The sequence below is a fragment of the Populus nigra genome, chromosome 7 (genome assembly GCF_951802175.1).
Source record: "Populus nigra chromosome 7, ddPopNigr1.1, whole genome shotgun sequence".
NCBI classification, from domain to species: domain Eukaryota; kingdom Viridiplantae; phylum Streptophyta; class Magnoliopsida; order Malpighiales; family Salicaceae; genus Populus; species Populus nigra.
This window is the reverse complement of record NC_084858.1, coordinates 6,252,812-6,268,303: the sequence shown is the minus strand read 5'-3', so window position 1 is coordinate 6,268,303 and position 15,492 is coordinate 6,252,812. Positions and strand designations below refer to the sequence as shown.

Genomic DNA, 15,492 nt, shown 5'->3' with positions numbered 1-15,492 from the left:
AAAAATTTTAGGAACTTTTCAAAGCAAAAAAATCAACAATTAAAAGAACATGAATTAAATTTGATAGGGAAAAAAAACAAAGGAGGATGAAATCACAAAACAAAACCAATTTAAAAAATGATCCCAAATAAAAACTTGTCAATGGCAAAAAAAATAACAATAAAAAAAAGATGGATTAAGCTTGATAGAAAAACAAAATCAATTTAAAAAATGACTCAAAACAAAAAAAATAGCAATAAATAAAATGGAGATAAAAATTAAAAGATTAAAAAAAATATAATAGGGGTGAAATTGAAAAGACACGTCAATTTTATAGACCATTTAAGATAAAAAAAAAATTATAATAAAAAAAGACAAAATTTAAATAACCAACAAGTTAAGAGGTTGTCCTTCAATTTTACAGGAATTGACGTGAAAATCTAAATAGGAGAGAAAGAATAAAGGGGTAAAAAAAATGGTTATCAGTGTCAAACCGTTATGAATTATGACACTCATGCCATCTCATGGTATCGAGGACGCCGCGACCTTCCTAACATTGCCTTGAACTGTGATGCTTGGTGGCTGGATAACATCTCACGCGCTGTCAGAATAACATGAGGTTGTCCACTGATGGTGCTTGCCATTAAATTTTTTATAATTATATTTAATAAATATAATTTTTAACAATACCTCTTGGAATCCTTGAAATTTATAATAAAAACAAAAAAAATAATGAAAAAAAATCTTAAACAAGAGTTTAGTTGGTTTTGTATGTAAGATTACACTATTTAAAAAAATAAAAATACAAAAATATATTTGTGCAGTAGACATTGAATTATTTAATTAAAGGGTTAAATTAATGAGTGATTTAACTGTTGAATTAAAAGCTCAATTATAAAAATAAATCCACGCAACCCGTTTATATAACGATGAAAAGATGAACCTGCTCTCAAAACCAAGTTAAAAGATTAAGTGACAAGAGGCAGCATAATAATTAGAATATTGTAATTAATAGTAAGTTGTGCATGGGAAGTTGGGAACAAAGAGCAGACTCAGTTTTTATTTTTTCAATTTCCTTCTCTTACAAAACCTAGCAGCGGAGTTTTTGACTCTCTTCTTTTCTTTTTCTCTTGGCGATAATCGGAGAAGGAATTGACTTAATATCATTTCAAGATTTCTTTTTATATAGAAGGCCCGGTCTTCTTCATGGACCCATCAGAGCAATATTGAAGTGGTTGCAATCTTCAATTGCAGGGTTTTTTTTTTTAATCAACTAGAGCAGTAATGAAATGTTTGTGAACTTAGTGGAGCTCCACAAACAAGCAATTGACTTCTGCTTCCCAACTCAGACCACCACAAACTCTACGCAATTAACTGTAAAATGTCGAAAAGCTTGTGTGATTATGATCGCTAAATATCAGCAAGCACATGGACTGAATCATCCATCTTCAACCATGTATATCCACCGCTCCTAGTAAGCTTACCAGCCTTATCACACATTAGACAGGGACATGAAATGAGATTTATGGTGACTGCTCGTAGTAGTTGCGCGCAAACTACGATCAGTAACAGATGTCTTAAGGGTGTCTGGATCGAATAAAGGATATAACCAAATATCACACTAGCAGAGAGCAGCAGCAAACGGAAAAGTTAGCTAAAGATAGATGAATAAGTATATGGGAACAATGCTGAAAAAAGAAAAAGAAAATTTACTAAAAACATTCTTCCCATTAAATGCCAACCACCAGATTTATGAGATCTACAAGGGAGTGGAATTATTCAATTCGTGAGATTTTGATGAAATTGGTTTGTAATGAATTAATGTTATTAGAGTACCATCTAAAAAAGGAGGGGGAAATCTTGCCGGCAAAAAGGAGAAGACGTTATGCGAAGTCAGTTAAACCAAGATTGAAGGGATTTGCCTGTATCTCTCTTATCTTAACTGAGAGATTGATACTGCCGACAGATGTTAGATGAGACCATGTCAATAGAAGACATGATAACAAGCTATATATTTCTTGATTTCTAATTCTGTCAATATCATCTTCGCTGTCCAATTTATAATTAGCACCACCTATGTGAGAGACTGATACGGGTGTTAAATATCCCTCTTATTTGCACCCTTCGGGTTCTTTCCCTGCAGTCTTGCCAAAAGGTAATTTCTTTTTCCTCCTTTTTTCCTTTCTCTTCCATCTTCATTTGAAGAACCTTGTTCCTGCTTCAAGTCCTTGCACTTCTTGATATTGTTTACCAGCCCTTTTTGGCAATTAGCTCTTTCATTTGCATGGATTGAGCGATGTGTGCTCTTCTTATGGATAATGCTCCTGCTTCATTAATTTTGTGTCTCTGGAATACGTACACGTATGGGTTTGATTCTAATTGTTAAACTTCTAACGTCCCTGTGTAGCAAGGCCATCAGGAAGGTTTTATGGTTAAGTGGTATCTTCAGGTCAACATTCAGACACAAAAATAAGACATACTGATGCGGTGTCCTTGTAGGACCATTAAGCACCTGTAATTGCATACGATTACAAGATGTGCATAATGTCGTGGACTTTTTACCTTAATCATTTCTCAGTTTCCTGCTATTATTTCCCTTCCTAATATTTCTGAGCTTCTTTGTCTGAAAGTAATTAATATGATTTTCATTGAATTAGTTTCGTATTATTTCTTAATGTTCATTTTCGAACGTTTTGATCTCCCTCGCCACACTTGCCAATTATAAGCCTAAAATGATGCATATGTTTTCAGAGCCCTTTGATTGCTAGGATTTACAGGTTGGGAAAAAAAAATTAAGTACTTTCTGTTGCATCGGATCCGTCTCCTTGCTGAATTTTTTTCCTTCCTTTTGACATGGTTGTAGGCCTGACAATATTCTTCGCGAGGGCCATAATTTACGAAGTGCTTGATTCTCCTGGTACTACGGAAATCACAAATAGGTCACCACCATTGCAAAATTTAGCCATGGCTGATACTATGTCTGGACCGCTTGATCGAGATATCAAAGGGGGTAAGTGCTCTAAAACTTCGATTTTATTTGAAGGGTTATTCTTGTTCAATCGTTTTGTGATTCTTGCCTTCCTGTTTAACATATATACAAGTGTAGTACAAAGCCAGTGCTTTTTCAGTTTTCGAATAACATACCATTTTCGCACTCTCGAATTCTGGGTTCTCGTTTTTCATGATTTGGGAAACAAAAAGAAAGATACTTTTTCCACCTTCATTTTATCTCTTTTCTTGTTATGTTCACATCTTGAAATGGGAATTCTAATAGATAAGGAAATATGGATTAGTGCTCATAAGATAGGCCATTCTTTTGGTTCTTTGACAGTCATGAAAATATGCATGCAATGGTTTATTGAAACTTTGGAACTTGAAAATATGCACGCGATGGTCTATTGAATCTTTGGAAAGGAAGTATGCAGGAAGGAAAATAACGCATTCCTCTGCTGAACAACTTCTTTCTTTATAACGAGTTAGTTTGAAATATGCCTGTGAAAGTAGTTCCATTAAAAGTTTCGAAGTTCTTGCATTTCATTATCTATGATTTAAACAGGTCTTGAGAAATCCGACGCTGAATATTCCGAGGATGATAGGAAGACCAAGCTTGGATCATTGAAAAAGAAGGCAATTAGTGCCTCGAACAAGTTCAGGAATTCTTTGACAAAGAGAGGCCGGAGACACAGTAGAGTAATGTCTATTGCAATTGAAGATAACCTTAATGCTGAGGAATTACAGGCAGTGGATGCGTTTCGCCAAGCACTTATTTTGGATGAACTACTACCCTCTAAGCATGATGATCACCATATGATGCTAAGGTTACTTTTCATTTTTCTGTCGTTAATGTTTAGAATGGCATGCTCAGCTTTCATGAAAAATACTTCTTTGACTTGATCTAACTGCTTGGGTCGATCACATGTTGTCTCATGATACAGATTTTTAAGGGCCAGGAAATTTGATATTGAGAAAGCAAAGCAAATGTGGTCTGATATGCTCAGTTGGAGGAAGGAATTCGGTGCTGACACAATCATGGAGGTAACCTACTTATTTACATAAAAGATTAAGAATGTGTCACCATGCAGTATGGTAGTTAATGAATTTCAGTGCTTTTGGGTTCTTTCAGGACTTTGAGTTCAAGGAAATCGATGAAGTCTTGAAACACTATCCACAAGGATATCATGGAATTGACAAGGAAGGAAGACCAGTTTACATTGAAAGACTGGGTGAGATTGACGCTAACAAGCTTATACAGGTCACGACATTGGATCGGTATATGAAATACCATGTACAGGAGTTTGAGAAAACCTTCAATGTCAAGTTTCCGGCCTGTTCAATCGCAGCAAAGAAACACATTGATCAGAGCACCACTATTTTGGATGTGCAAGGAGTGGTGAGTGAGGACTGCTGCTGCTAGATAATAGACAGACATAAGATATTGAATTGTATTATGTTTGCTTGTTACACTCTTTGAAGAACGCTGACAAAAAAGTTCATGGTCAGGGGCTTAAGCAATTCACCAAAACTGCAAGGGAACTTATTGGCCGCATTTCAAAGATTGATGGTGACAATTACCCTGAGGTAATCAGTTTAATTGTTTTAAATTTATTTTCTGCTTGTTGTCTTTCCTTAGATGAATAAATGGTTCTCGTTTCAGCTAATGCTATTCGAATTTCCTGATTATTGTAGACCTTAAATCGGATGTTCATCATCAATGGTGGTCCTGGATTCAGGCTTTTGTGGAGCACTGTTAAACAGTTCATTGATCCCAAGACTGCCCAAAAAATCCATGTAAGCATTCACCTATTGATCTCAAATATTAAAAAAAAAAAAACGAAATTCTATAAATCTCCAAACTAATCCATTGTTGTAGTGTCACTAATTTGTTGCCACTATTTTTTTATCAGTTTCTGGGTAACAAATACCAGAGCAAGTTGCTTGAAGCAATTGATGCTAGGTAAGTTCATTGTTGATGACATGAAGCTTCACTTTTCCAATGCCTTTTGCACTCCACTTCTGAAACTCAAGGTGCCCTCTTTTTTTTCTGGACTTTAACCAGTGAGTTGCCGGAGATTTTTGGTGGTACCTGCACCTGTGCCGACAAGGGTGGTTGTATGCGTTCTGATAAGGGTCCATGGAATGATCCCGACATCTTAAAGGTACAATTGCTGCAACTTATGATTTTTCTGTTGATTACCAATTCTTCGCTTGCCGAGCATTTTATAATACAAATGATAAATCACGTATTTTTCTTTCATTTTGATGACCCAGATGGTTCACAATGGTGAAGCCAAATGCCACAGGAAAACATTTTCAGGAATTCATGAGAAAGGAATCTCCGAGGATGATCAGCCATGCATAAAGGTATTCGTAATCTTGTGACCTCGACTCGCATCATAGACACCAGATTTTAAGCCATTGATCGATTGCTTAACATTTTCTTTGTTGTCTGGCAACACGAAGAAAAACATTTCTTTCAGCAAAGAAGTAACTGTTGATGCTGCTGATTATGGCCATCCAAAGAATCATGTAGAACATGCAATTCTTTCTCCAGTTCCTGAAGTAAGCTATAAGGATTTGAGTCCGATCGTTGGGATTCCTTGGTATCACATCTTCATTTCTGATGTTCTCTTTATATTGCAGTCTCCCTTGAGCAAGAGGTGCAGTAGCGACCAAGACTATGAGAACTCCATTCCAATGGTGAAAAGGACCATCGATACTGCTTGGCCTACACCATTGAATAATAGAGATGAGCTCTCTAAAGGTACATAATCCGTCCATATGTCGCATACCTCTCGTAAAATCGGTGATTCTCATCAAAGTTTAGCCTTATCAAAACCACAGGAATCCTTCGTTTGGAAATCTTATGATTTTAACACTTCTTTTAAGTCGTTCATATTTTGAAATAGAGGAGGGAAAGTTTCAAGGCAGTGCCAAACTTTTGGATTATTTCTAGAATTCATATGAACAGACTTTTGCTGCTTATCAATGCCACAGAATGCCCCCCAGTGCATGGTGCTTGCAAGGATCAAGGAGGGAGCACTCAGATATTAAATGGGATACTGACTGTTGTGATGGGAATTGTCACCATGGTTCGCATATCACGCAACATGCCCAGGAAACTTGCTGAGGTTGCTGCTTATGGCAGTCAAGTCTACTACGCTGATGAGATGGCTAAAAGCCACGTGTTGGCAGCGCCATCCATCTCCTCTTCTGAATACAAGAACATCATGTTGCGCATGGCTGAAATGGAAGAGAAGCTGAGTGTTCTCAGTTCAAAACCTCAAGCCATGCCCGCTGAGAAAGAGGAAATGCTGAATGCTGCGATCAAGCGAGCAGATTCCCTAGAGCAAGAGCTATCAATGGTCAAGACGGTACCTACTCGATTTTCTTTCATTTTATCCGGAGCTGTTGCCTGTATGAAAATACCAGCCTTGTGTAATGTTCGAGCTGATTTCTTTCGTTATGTTTTTTCTTGTACAGGCACTTGAGGATGCCGTTGCAAAACAGCAGGAACTCCTAGCCTACATCGAAAAGAAAAGGAAGAAAAAGAGTGTAAGTCTACACATCTCTGATATTGCTTAGCAAAGCTGATTCATGCATGCATTTTTCTAATTTAATGCCTGCTCATACTTCCAGATTTTTGGATTTTGAATCAAGAGTTCATGCTGATGAGGCAATAGATATATACTGCACTTGCAATGGTGGCCGCAGGGATTTTTAGCCCCATAATACCTGAGTGTTTTCAGACATTGTTTGCTTTTTATAACACCAACTCAAAGCCCATGTATATTATATGGTTATTATAAAATCATCCTCGTGATTCTGTAAATTATACAACCACCGACCCTTTCAGTGTGATGAGAGCATTCTGTGGTAGGATTGATATACATTTTACCTCATTACCACACGGATGTTTAGGGCAATGCAAGGGTTGAGATTAATTAAAGTTTTAACTTTAAATGAAATCAAAATAAATTCTATATTTCTGTCATTATACCAAAATTTACCTTCCGAGTCGTAGACCAGTAAAAATAATTCAACTTCTTTGAAAAAATAGGAGTTAACTTTAACGCCAAGCCTGTTTTGTCTTCACAGAAATATATGATAATAAAGATAAAACATGAATGAAGATTAAATATGTCACATCTAATATGTAGTATTGTCTTCGGAGATCGAGATTGGAAAAAGATACGTTGAAGTCAATGACTATATCACACACAGGTCCCAAACATGATTTTCGAAGACAAATTGCTCATGCAAACTTTCCTCGCAACAAGGTCTGTATTCTACACTCGGCGACAGAAAATTACATTAATTTTGAAAGCATATACCAGAGAGACAACATTTGCGATCGAATGTCAGACACTCGTGTAGAAATAACAGATGTAAGTACCGGACAAGTGCGCAATCATGATCTCTCATTCTCCCTTGGCAAAAAAGCTTACCAGCAGAACTTCTTTTTCTGATATGCAGGAAGAACAAAGTTAGCCACGTAGTTAAGCAAAAAATGTATTTCCCATATAGAAATAAAACAGAGATCTGTCTCCCTACCCGGTGGAACTTGGCCTCCTCCTGACTGTCTATGTATGCTAGCAATTCTTCCTGCCTCATTAAAGCTTCATATAGAGCCTGCTCAGGTAGCAGAAGACACCCAATGATAATGTGGATTAGATGCGAATCAGAAGAACGAGTTAAAACAAATTAAATGCATGTAGACTAAAATATGTACATTTGTGAAGTAATTCAAAAATTTTGCCACGAAAGCCCCCTGCTGACATTACATAAACTATTCAAAGAAGCTAATTAGCTATTAGAGTTTGCATGTCAACTATTCAAAGAAGCTAATTAGCTATTAGAGTTTGCATGTCATAAACTGGCCTCAACAATATAAACTGCCCAAGCCATACAGAGGTAAGGCACCGAATGGTATGCAGTGAGATCATGGAGATGTGCATATGCATGTGAAAACAAGAACTTAAACACTACTCTTCAAAGCAACAAACAGAAAACGAGTGGAATTGCTTCTGATATTGCTAAGAGAATCATCACATAGTGGTGGCAGATGCCAAAAAACAAAAAAACTACCGAAAGACCATCACATGTTACATGCAAAAGTTTCTTGAATGCAAGCTCACAGATTTGGTATTAAACAACACGATTGCCTGATGGAAAAAGAGCAGTAATTAAAACAATGTTTCTGCTAGTAAAAATGAAATTCTGGCCTAAAGAGCGATCAAACCTTTTTAGTTGCAATTAGCTCTGCTTCCAAAGCATCCACACGACAAACAGCAGCATTCAGTAATTCCTCTTTCTCGTAAGGCATCACTGATGGCTTTGCTTGAAGTATATCAACTTTCTCCTCAAGCTCACCTAGCCTTTTCAATACAGAGGAGAGGAGGTCTGTCTCAGTGAAAGCAGCAGTTGGTGAAGGGGGACAGCACTCCTCTTTTTGAGTTGCATCAAGGGCAAGTTCAGGAGAACTCTGATCACAATCAGATAAGGTGCGGGGAAGCCTTTTGGTTACTTGGAATGCCAGTGAGCGAAAGAGAGTGAGAAGTGTCATGAAGAAAGCCATAACTGCTATGAAAATTCGAACACGAACACCTTCTGGAGTCTTTTCAGTGTTGGGCAGGGTGATTGTTGCTGCATCAGAAATTTCAAATTTCAGGATCTACTAAATAAGAGTTATGGATAAAAAGATAGTGCATTAAATCAAATAAATGTGTTATATGGAGCACATTAAACACAGGAAAGACTAAAATCAAAACTACACAACAGAAAAGGCTGAAATCAAAACATCACAAAAGTTGATTCACTGCATCTGTTGCATCAGTGGGAGACATTAAATCAAATAAACATACATGTAGCATATTAAACACAGCAAAGACTAAAATAAAAAAAATTACACTTGCGTTGATTCCTTGCATCGGTGAAACATTTACTAAGCACAGATGGATTTGTTTTTTACTTCTGCTTGAACAAAGAACAGAAAACTCCAATATTTGGTGGCAGATGCAAAAAGTTGCCAGCAACCACAACTAACGAGGTCAAATGCTGAAGGCATAAAGCAGAAACCTAAATCAAAATGGCCATTCTATGATGCCATCTAAGCCCTTCCTTAAATGTGTGGTTGATTCAACCTTGTTCTTTCTTAAAAACATGCAACAATTTTAAGAAACCCTAATGACCTATTTCAAATCACATGTATTTTAAGTCAGTGCTAAACTATCAGAATGTAAAAAGGGAGAGGATTGTGCATTGTACTCGTGTCAAAATCCATGTAAGTAAATGATTCACGGGCATCCTGCTCTCACACAATTAGATGAGGTGACAGCATTGTAAGCAACATACTTAGCAGAAGCTGCAGACAAGAACATAGCAGAAAGAAATAAACATGATACAGTGAACAATAGAATATAATTGCTGACCTTTGGAAACAGGCCTCTGGTTGGCTGCTGGATTTTTCCATCCAGCATCAACAGCTTTGTCAACCATAGGTACGTATTCATCGTACCCTGGGAAGCTACCACCATATCCTCCTGCCTTTCCGACTACCTTAGCCTGACAATTCAACAAAGAACATAAACATAAATAAATAAGAGAAGATCAAGCCTCAACACTTGATCAATTTGGTAGATACCACACTCGGTTACTTACTTTAGATGGTATAAGTGAAAATTGTCACTACATTCAGGTCTCATTTTGAGCACATGCGTTTTCACTTTGCAACTAACCAAAGCAGAAATATTTAAGAGAGTGCAGGGGATGTTCCCAGGGAAATATAGAGAGAAATTACTAGAATAAATAAGAAAAACAAACATTTTAAAACAGAATTCAACCCCCATGCCCATGTCACTTCATCATTCATTTTGACCATGCAAAAAAACTATCATTAAAAACAATATTCCAATAGCAGCGCCTCAAAATAGCATATAACAAATTCCAGAATAATAAACCTACCTCTTCACGAACAGGAGTCAGTCGAAGATGGGAGTAACTTTTCAATGTTTTAGGGGATGTGATATCTTCAGCTTCAGATCCTGATTCCGCAGTGGATGTATCACTACCTTTAAACTGCTTCACGATACAAAGCAACGTGCTAAAGTTAGGTAAAACAAGATACACATACGTCAATATCAAAGATGTAGAGAAAATCTTACCTTTGGATACCGTGGCTTAGCATAAGCGATAACCTTGCCTTCGCTGTTTAGCACTTTTACGACCTGCCTGGCTCGACGCGGTTCGCCATTAAGAACCATCTGCAACAACATAAAAGTGATCAAAATTTTTTTATTTTTTTTTGTGTGTTCATTTAACACAAATTAGTACATACACCCCCATGGGTGGCAGAATGATCTTAAAAACTATAACAGTTTGCACATCACATATATTAAAGTCCAGTAAATGACCTTCAATATTTCAGGGTTTTTCCATGGTCCCTTATCAGACTGAAGGCAACCCCCCTGACAAGCACATGTGCAAGTACCACCCAGAAATTCCGGCAATTCACTGCAAAAATTGCAAAGTTCTGGTAAGTGAGAACACAAACATTTGTATTATAAAATATCAAGAATTTCAAAATAAAAGGTTGAATGAGAATCGTGCAGAGAAGTTACAAACCAGATATGTATTATACAGCTAATTCCAACTCATTTTACCTGGCATCAATTATCTCAAGCAATTTGGTCTGGTACTTGTTTCCAAGAACCTAATAGGTTCCGAAAAACAAAAACACATGGGAATTAAAAAATTATAGCAAGCAGATATCAGGAAGGTACAATATATAGGAGTTAGAAATCTTAACATACGTGAATCTTGGATGTCGTTTTGGGATCTAGAAAAGTCTTTATAGTGTTCCACAACAACCTAAATCCAGGACCAGCGTTGATAATGAACATTTGATGGAGTGTCTGCATCAATAAATGAAATGCAAGAAATCCAGCTTCAAGTACCCAATAAAGATAACACTTCACACGAGGAATTAATCAAAACAACAAAAACTATTTTACAGACCTCAGGGTAATTGTCACCATCAATCTTCTGGAGGCGCATTATGAGATCCCGTGCTGACTTGTTAAAGTTCTTGAGTCCCTAAATGATTTACAATGAAAAGAAGAAATTAATGGTTGAAATCTTGATAAACATGCGCTGCAATGTTACAAGTGACATACCACGCCTTGAACATCTAAAATAGTTGTGCTTGAATCTATATGCCTCTTTGCAGCAATAGTACAAGCTGGAAACTTAATTGCAAAGCTTTTCTCAAACTCCTGCACATGGTACCTCACGTACCGGTCCATAGTTGTAACATGCATAAGTTTGTTAGGCTCAACTTTTCCCAATCTTTCTATATAAATAGGTCTCCCCTCTTTATCCACACCATGATTACCATGAGGATAATACTTCAAAACTTCATCCAACTCTTTAAATTCAAAATCCTGAGACATGCATGGAAAATTTTGGTGAAAAGGGAAAAATGTCAAATAGCAAAGCCATTTCAAGCAAATTGTCAAATAACATGGTTACCTCCATAATGGTGTCAGTACCAAATTCCTTTCTCCATTGAAGCATATCAGCCCACATGTGCTTTGCCCTTTCAATGTCAAATTTCCTTGCTTTCAAGAACCTGAAGGGCATAAATCATGTAAGGTTATCAGCCTTTATCATTTATCAGCCATAGAAACAACATAAGAGACTCAAAAAAGCACAGAATTCATTACGGGTAGGATCACAACAGATTACCTCAACATCATATGATAATCATCATGTTTTTCTGGCAATAACTCATCCATCACCAAAGCCTGTCTAAATTGATCGACGGCCTGTAATTCCTCAACATCTCGGACATCCTCAATCGAAACAGAGCTAACCCTTCCATCACTCTTTCTCCTATTGCTTTTCTTCTTCAGAGAATGCTTGAACTTGGAAGATGCATTAAGGGCTTTCTTTTTCAGCGACCCAATTCTCGTTCTCCTCTCATCCTCAGAGTTCTCAAAATCAGATTTCCTCTCTCTCCGCTCATCATTTCCAGAAAACCCCTCAAAACCTACCACACAAATATAAAGAAAAAGATCTTTTTTATGCCATATCAAAATCGATGGCGTCAATTTTAATTCCAGTACAGTAAAGTAATAAAACTCAATTAAAAAAAATAAAAACTACAAAAAATTAATGTTTACCAGTAAAAAAATTACAACTTAAAGCCAAAGGAAAATATAAAAAAATTAAGCTGAAGTGACAAAAAACGAAAAACCATAATTAAAACCATTTGAATTAAAAACATAAACAGTGAAAATTAAGCTAAATTGTTATATTTAAAAGCGATCAACACAAAAAAAATGTAATGAAAAAAAAAACTTAACGGTAAGAAACTTCCAGAGAAACCCTAAAACCAGTCAACAAAATCAAAATGAAAAAAAAAACTTACAAGGTCTGGCGAATCGATCCAGTGGACCCGACATCTCAGTATACGGAAATTGATTCAAACAGATGAATTTCACTCGATCAAATCAAACTGATAACCGCATCAACAACTTTGCCTACAGATAGTCACACCTGATAAAAACCTTCGCATTTCAATAAAAACATCAGAAAGCCTAGAAAATAAAATCACGAGAGAGGATTTGACTGAAATTAGGGAGAAAAAATGGAATGCAGTATAATGTATTGACTAAGCAAGTACCTGTTAGTTAGAGCGTAGAGGTTAATTTTTTCGTTGACACGGATCACGATGTAGATCGGGTGGATATAATAAATGCATCAACCTCGCGGAAAATGAATTAAAATATGTAACGGATAGGTTGGTTAAAATTAAATAAAAATAAATAATAAATAATAAATTAATTTCGCCGAATATGTCGACGGCGAAACGAGAGCCTTTTTTTGGAGGGAGAAATGGTGGTATTTGTTAGGTTAGGTTTGTAGGAGAGCGAATTGTTGGGGTTGATAGTGGGGCCTACTAGTATTTTTTAAAAAAAAATTTGGAATGCCATGTGGCAGATGGTGAGACGGGTGGCCGTTGAGTTTACAATGAGCCGGCGGTGATTGTGTTGTTTTTTCGGTTTTAATAACGTGACATGTACCGAAGCCCATGAACATCTCGGGTGTAATAATTATTTGCTTTGTATTTTTTTAAAGTGTATTTCATGTAATAAATATTAAATTAATTTTTATTATTTTTATTATACTGATGTTAAAATTTTAAAAAAATTATTTTAATATATTTTTAAATAAAAAATATATTTAAAAAATATTTTATACTACAATAACAAATATATTTATAATTCAAAAATCAATTACAGAACAACAAGCTCAAGGATCTTCATAAAAATAATTGAATTAGCTTAAGTTTATATTAAATTCTTAAAAACAATTAAAATAATGTAATATTAAAATAAATTTTGAGTTTGTTTATTAAATTAACATAATCTAATCAACTTGATAAATCAGACCCAATTTTAGAACTATATCATGAAGTCATGGTTCTAAATATTGATTGTTTGCATATTTCATGTAATATTTATGGGGAAAATATGCATTAAATCTTAAGATATAAAAATAAATATAATTAAACAATGAGTGTAATAAGCATGCTAAATGGATATTTATATAAATAAATTATAGAATAACAAAAGAAATACAAAATATTAATTTGCAATTGTAGCATACGAAGAGGAAAGTCATGGTTAACAACGAGGAAAAAAAAGGATATACCTGAAGGTGTATATTTGTACTTGTATTATATGAATAGGAATCCCCCGCGGTTTTGTTTGCTTTTGGTAATGAGCAATTTTGAGTTGAAATGATAATGATACTAGATGGCATGCGTGTCGCTACGAGCAGATTCGTAAATAATATTTATTATTATTATATTAGTAAATAAAAATTAGATTTCTTGACATTTTAATATTTAAGTTCACCTTGGCAACTTGTTATGTCCAGGTGACTTAGGTTTGGTAGTCATACCAGATTTAAAAGCTTGAACTTGATGGAAATGTCAAATCCAGATTATTAATAATAATTATAATTTTATTTTTTAAATCAAATCTGTAGTTGTTTTGCAATAGTAATAATATTTTTTTTAAAATTTATTAATAATTATAATTATAATTATAATTTTTAATTTTATCCTTCAAATAAAATCTATGGTTTTTTTTATAATAGTAGTAATTTTTTTTCAAATTTATTGATAGTATTATTAATAATGAAAATAATATTATTTATAATATTAATAATATTATTAAACATGTCTGGCCCAAGTTCTTATAGTTTTTAATTTTACCCTTTTAAATCAAATTTATGATTTTTATTTAATAGTAATAATATATTTTTTAAATTTAATAACATTAATAAGAATAAGAATAAGAATAAGAATCATAATAATGATGATGATGATGATGATGACGATGATAAGACTCACGTTTCTTAGGTATGACATTCTCTTCCAGACCCAGGTAACTTCAATATCGGTGGAATTATTCCGTCAGTAACTCCGTCTGTTATTTTATCGGTAAAAATATCACGTCACCGTATGATTTGCTGTTTTGAATCCCACTGTAATACTCTTCTTCATTCTCTCGATATATACCAATGAGATTTTATGTCGATGCTTACTGAATGATACATGGATGAAAAAATCTGTCGATAAAGGTCTGAGGAAGGCTATGAGCGAGGATTAAAGCACCTTTGCACATGTCATGTAATTTTTATGGAAAAAAATGCATTAAATCTTAAGACATAAAAATAAATATAATTAAACAATGAGTGTAATAAGCATGCTAAATCGATATTTATATAAATAAATTATAGAATAAGAAAAGAAATACAAAATATTAATTTATAATTGTAGTATACGAGGAGGAAAGCCGTAGTTAACAACGAGGAAAAAGGATATACATGAAGGTGTATATTTGTAATTGTATTATACGAATAGGAATCCAAAACGGTTTTGTTTGGCTTTGGTAATGGGCAATTTTGAGTTGATATGATAATGATATTGGATAAATGGTCTGCGTGTTGTTGCGGATCGATTCGTAGATAATATAAATTGTTATTGTAATGATAGTTGAAAGTTAGATTTGTGAAGGTTTTAGTATTCAAGTTCAACCTAGCAGCCCGCTAGATCTAGACGACTTAAATCTGGCAGCCATGCCAAACTCAAGAGCCGTGGATCTAGCCGGAATGCCAGATCCAAGTTGTTGTTGTTGTTGTTGTTGTTATTATTATTATTATTATTAGTAATATTAATTTTTATTTTTATTTTTACATTTTATATCAAATCTATGGTTTTTTCAATAGTAATAATATTATTTTTCAAATTTAATAATAATAATAATAATTTTAATAATTTTAATTTTATTCTTCAAATAAAATCTATGGTTTTTTTACAATAGTAATAATATTTGTTTTTCAAATTTATTAATAATATCAATAATAATGAAAATAATATTATTTATAACATTAATAATAATATTAAACACACCTGACCAAGTTCTTATAGTTTTTAATTTTACC

At 34.6% G+C, this 15,492-nt stretch overlaps 2 protein-coding genes across 7 annotated transcripts; one reads left to right on the top strand and one right to left on the bottom strand.

The window, feature by feature from the left end:
* Positions 1–1,828: 1,828 nt before the first annotated feature.
* On the top strand, positions 1,829–6,808 carry LOC133699242 (phosphatidylinositol/phosphatidylcholine transfer protein SFH3-like). Of its 4 annotated transcripts, XM_062122412.1 has the most exons (14): positions 2,833–2,989; positions 3,536–3,797; positions 3,915–4,014; positions 4,103–4,369; positions 4,480–4,557; positions 4,666–4,767; positions 4,884–4,933; positions 5,036–5,135; positions 5,248–5,340; positions 5,440–5,538; positions 5,620–5,740; positions 5,974–6,350; positions 6,460–6,531; positions 6,616–6,808. In XM_062122412.1, exons 1-14 carry the CDS (start codon positions 2,833–2,835, stop codon positions 6,628–6,630), a joined length of 1,893 nt encoding a protein of 630 aa, XP_061978396.1. In that variant the 3' UTR covers positions 6,631–6,808. The 4 variants fall into 4 exon arrangements, with proteins under 4 accessions (XP_061978397.1, XP_061978396.1, XP_061978395.1 ...); XM_062122413.1 differs by lacking the exon at positions 6,616–6,808 and adding an exon at positions 1,829–2,134 and having other exon boundaries at positions 2,843–2,989; positions 5,974–6,527; XM_062122411.1 differs by having other exon boundaries at positions 6,460–6,808.
* Positions 6,809–7,104: 296 nt separating this feature from the next.
* Positions 7,105–12,888, bottom strand: LOC133699243 (phosphatidylinositol/phosphatidylcholine transfer protein SFH8-like). 3 transcript variants are annotated; one of them, XM_062122414.1, is made up of 15 exons: positions 12,662–12,888; positions 12,407–12,545; positions 11,722–12,025; positions 11,506–11,605; positions 11,151–11,417; positions 10,993–11,070; positions 10,788–10,889; positions 10,638–10,687; positions 10,389–10,488; positions 10,140–10,238; positions 9,940–10,056; positions 9,408–9,540; positions 8,219–8,622; positions 7,531–7,608; positions 7,105–7,441 (listed from the first exon to the last, which is right to left on the bottom strand). In XM_062122414.1, the coding sequence occupies exons 2-15, from the start codon at positions 12,438–12,440 to the stop codon at positions 7,421–7,423; spliced, it is 1,887 nt and encodes a 628-aa protein (XP_061978398.1). In that variant the 5' UTR covers positions 12,441–12,545; positions 12,662–12,888; the 3' UTR covers positions 7,105–7,420. The 3 variants fall into 3 exon arrangements, with proteins under 3 accessions (XP_061978398.1, XP_061978399.1, XP_061978400.1); XM_062122415.1 differs by having other exon boundaries at positions 12,407–12,534; XM_062122416.1 differs by having other exon boundaries at positions 9,940–10,053; positions 12,662–12,887.
* Positions 12,889–15,492: the final 2,604 nt, after the last annotated feature.

What these genes read in the sequence shown, in the direction of transcription:
- LOC133699243 (XM_062122414.1), bottom strand. Translation starts at nt 12,440, where the DNA reads ATGTCGGGTCCACTGGATCGATTCGCCAGACCTT. An exon ending in TGACTCCTGTTCGTGAAGAG is followed by an intron (nt 9,541 to 9,939) that starts GTAGGTTTATTA and finishes TTGAATTGTCAG; the next exon opens with GCTAAGGTAGTCGGAAAGGC. An exon ending in CCAGAGGCCTGTTTCCAAAG is followed by an intron (nt 8,623 to 9,407) that starts GTCAGCAATTAT and finishes TTTCTGATGCAG; the next exon opens with CAACAATCACCCTGCCCAAC.
- LOC133699242 (XM_062122410.1), top strand. Translation starts at nt 2,833, where the DNA reads ATGGTTGTAGGCCTGACAATATTCTTCGCGAGGGCCATAATTTACGAA. An exon ending in ATGATCCCGACATCTTAAAG is followed by an intron (nt 5,136 to 5,247) that starts GTACAATTGCTG and finishes TTGATGACCCAG; the next exon opens with ATGGTTCACAATGGTGAAGC. An exon ending in TTCTTTCTCCAGTTCCTGAA is followed by an intron (nt 5,539 to 5,619) that starts GTAAGCTATAAG and finishes TTTATATTGCAG; the next exon opens with TCTCCCTTGAGCAAGAGGTG.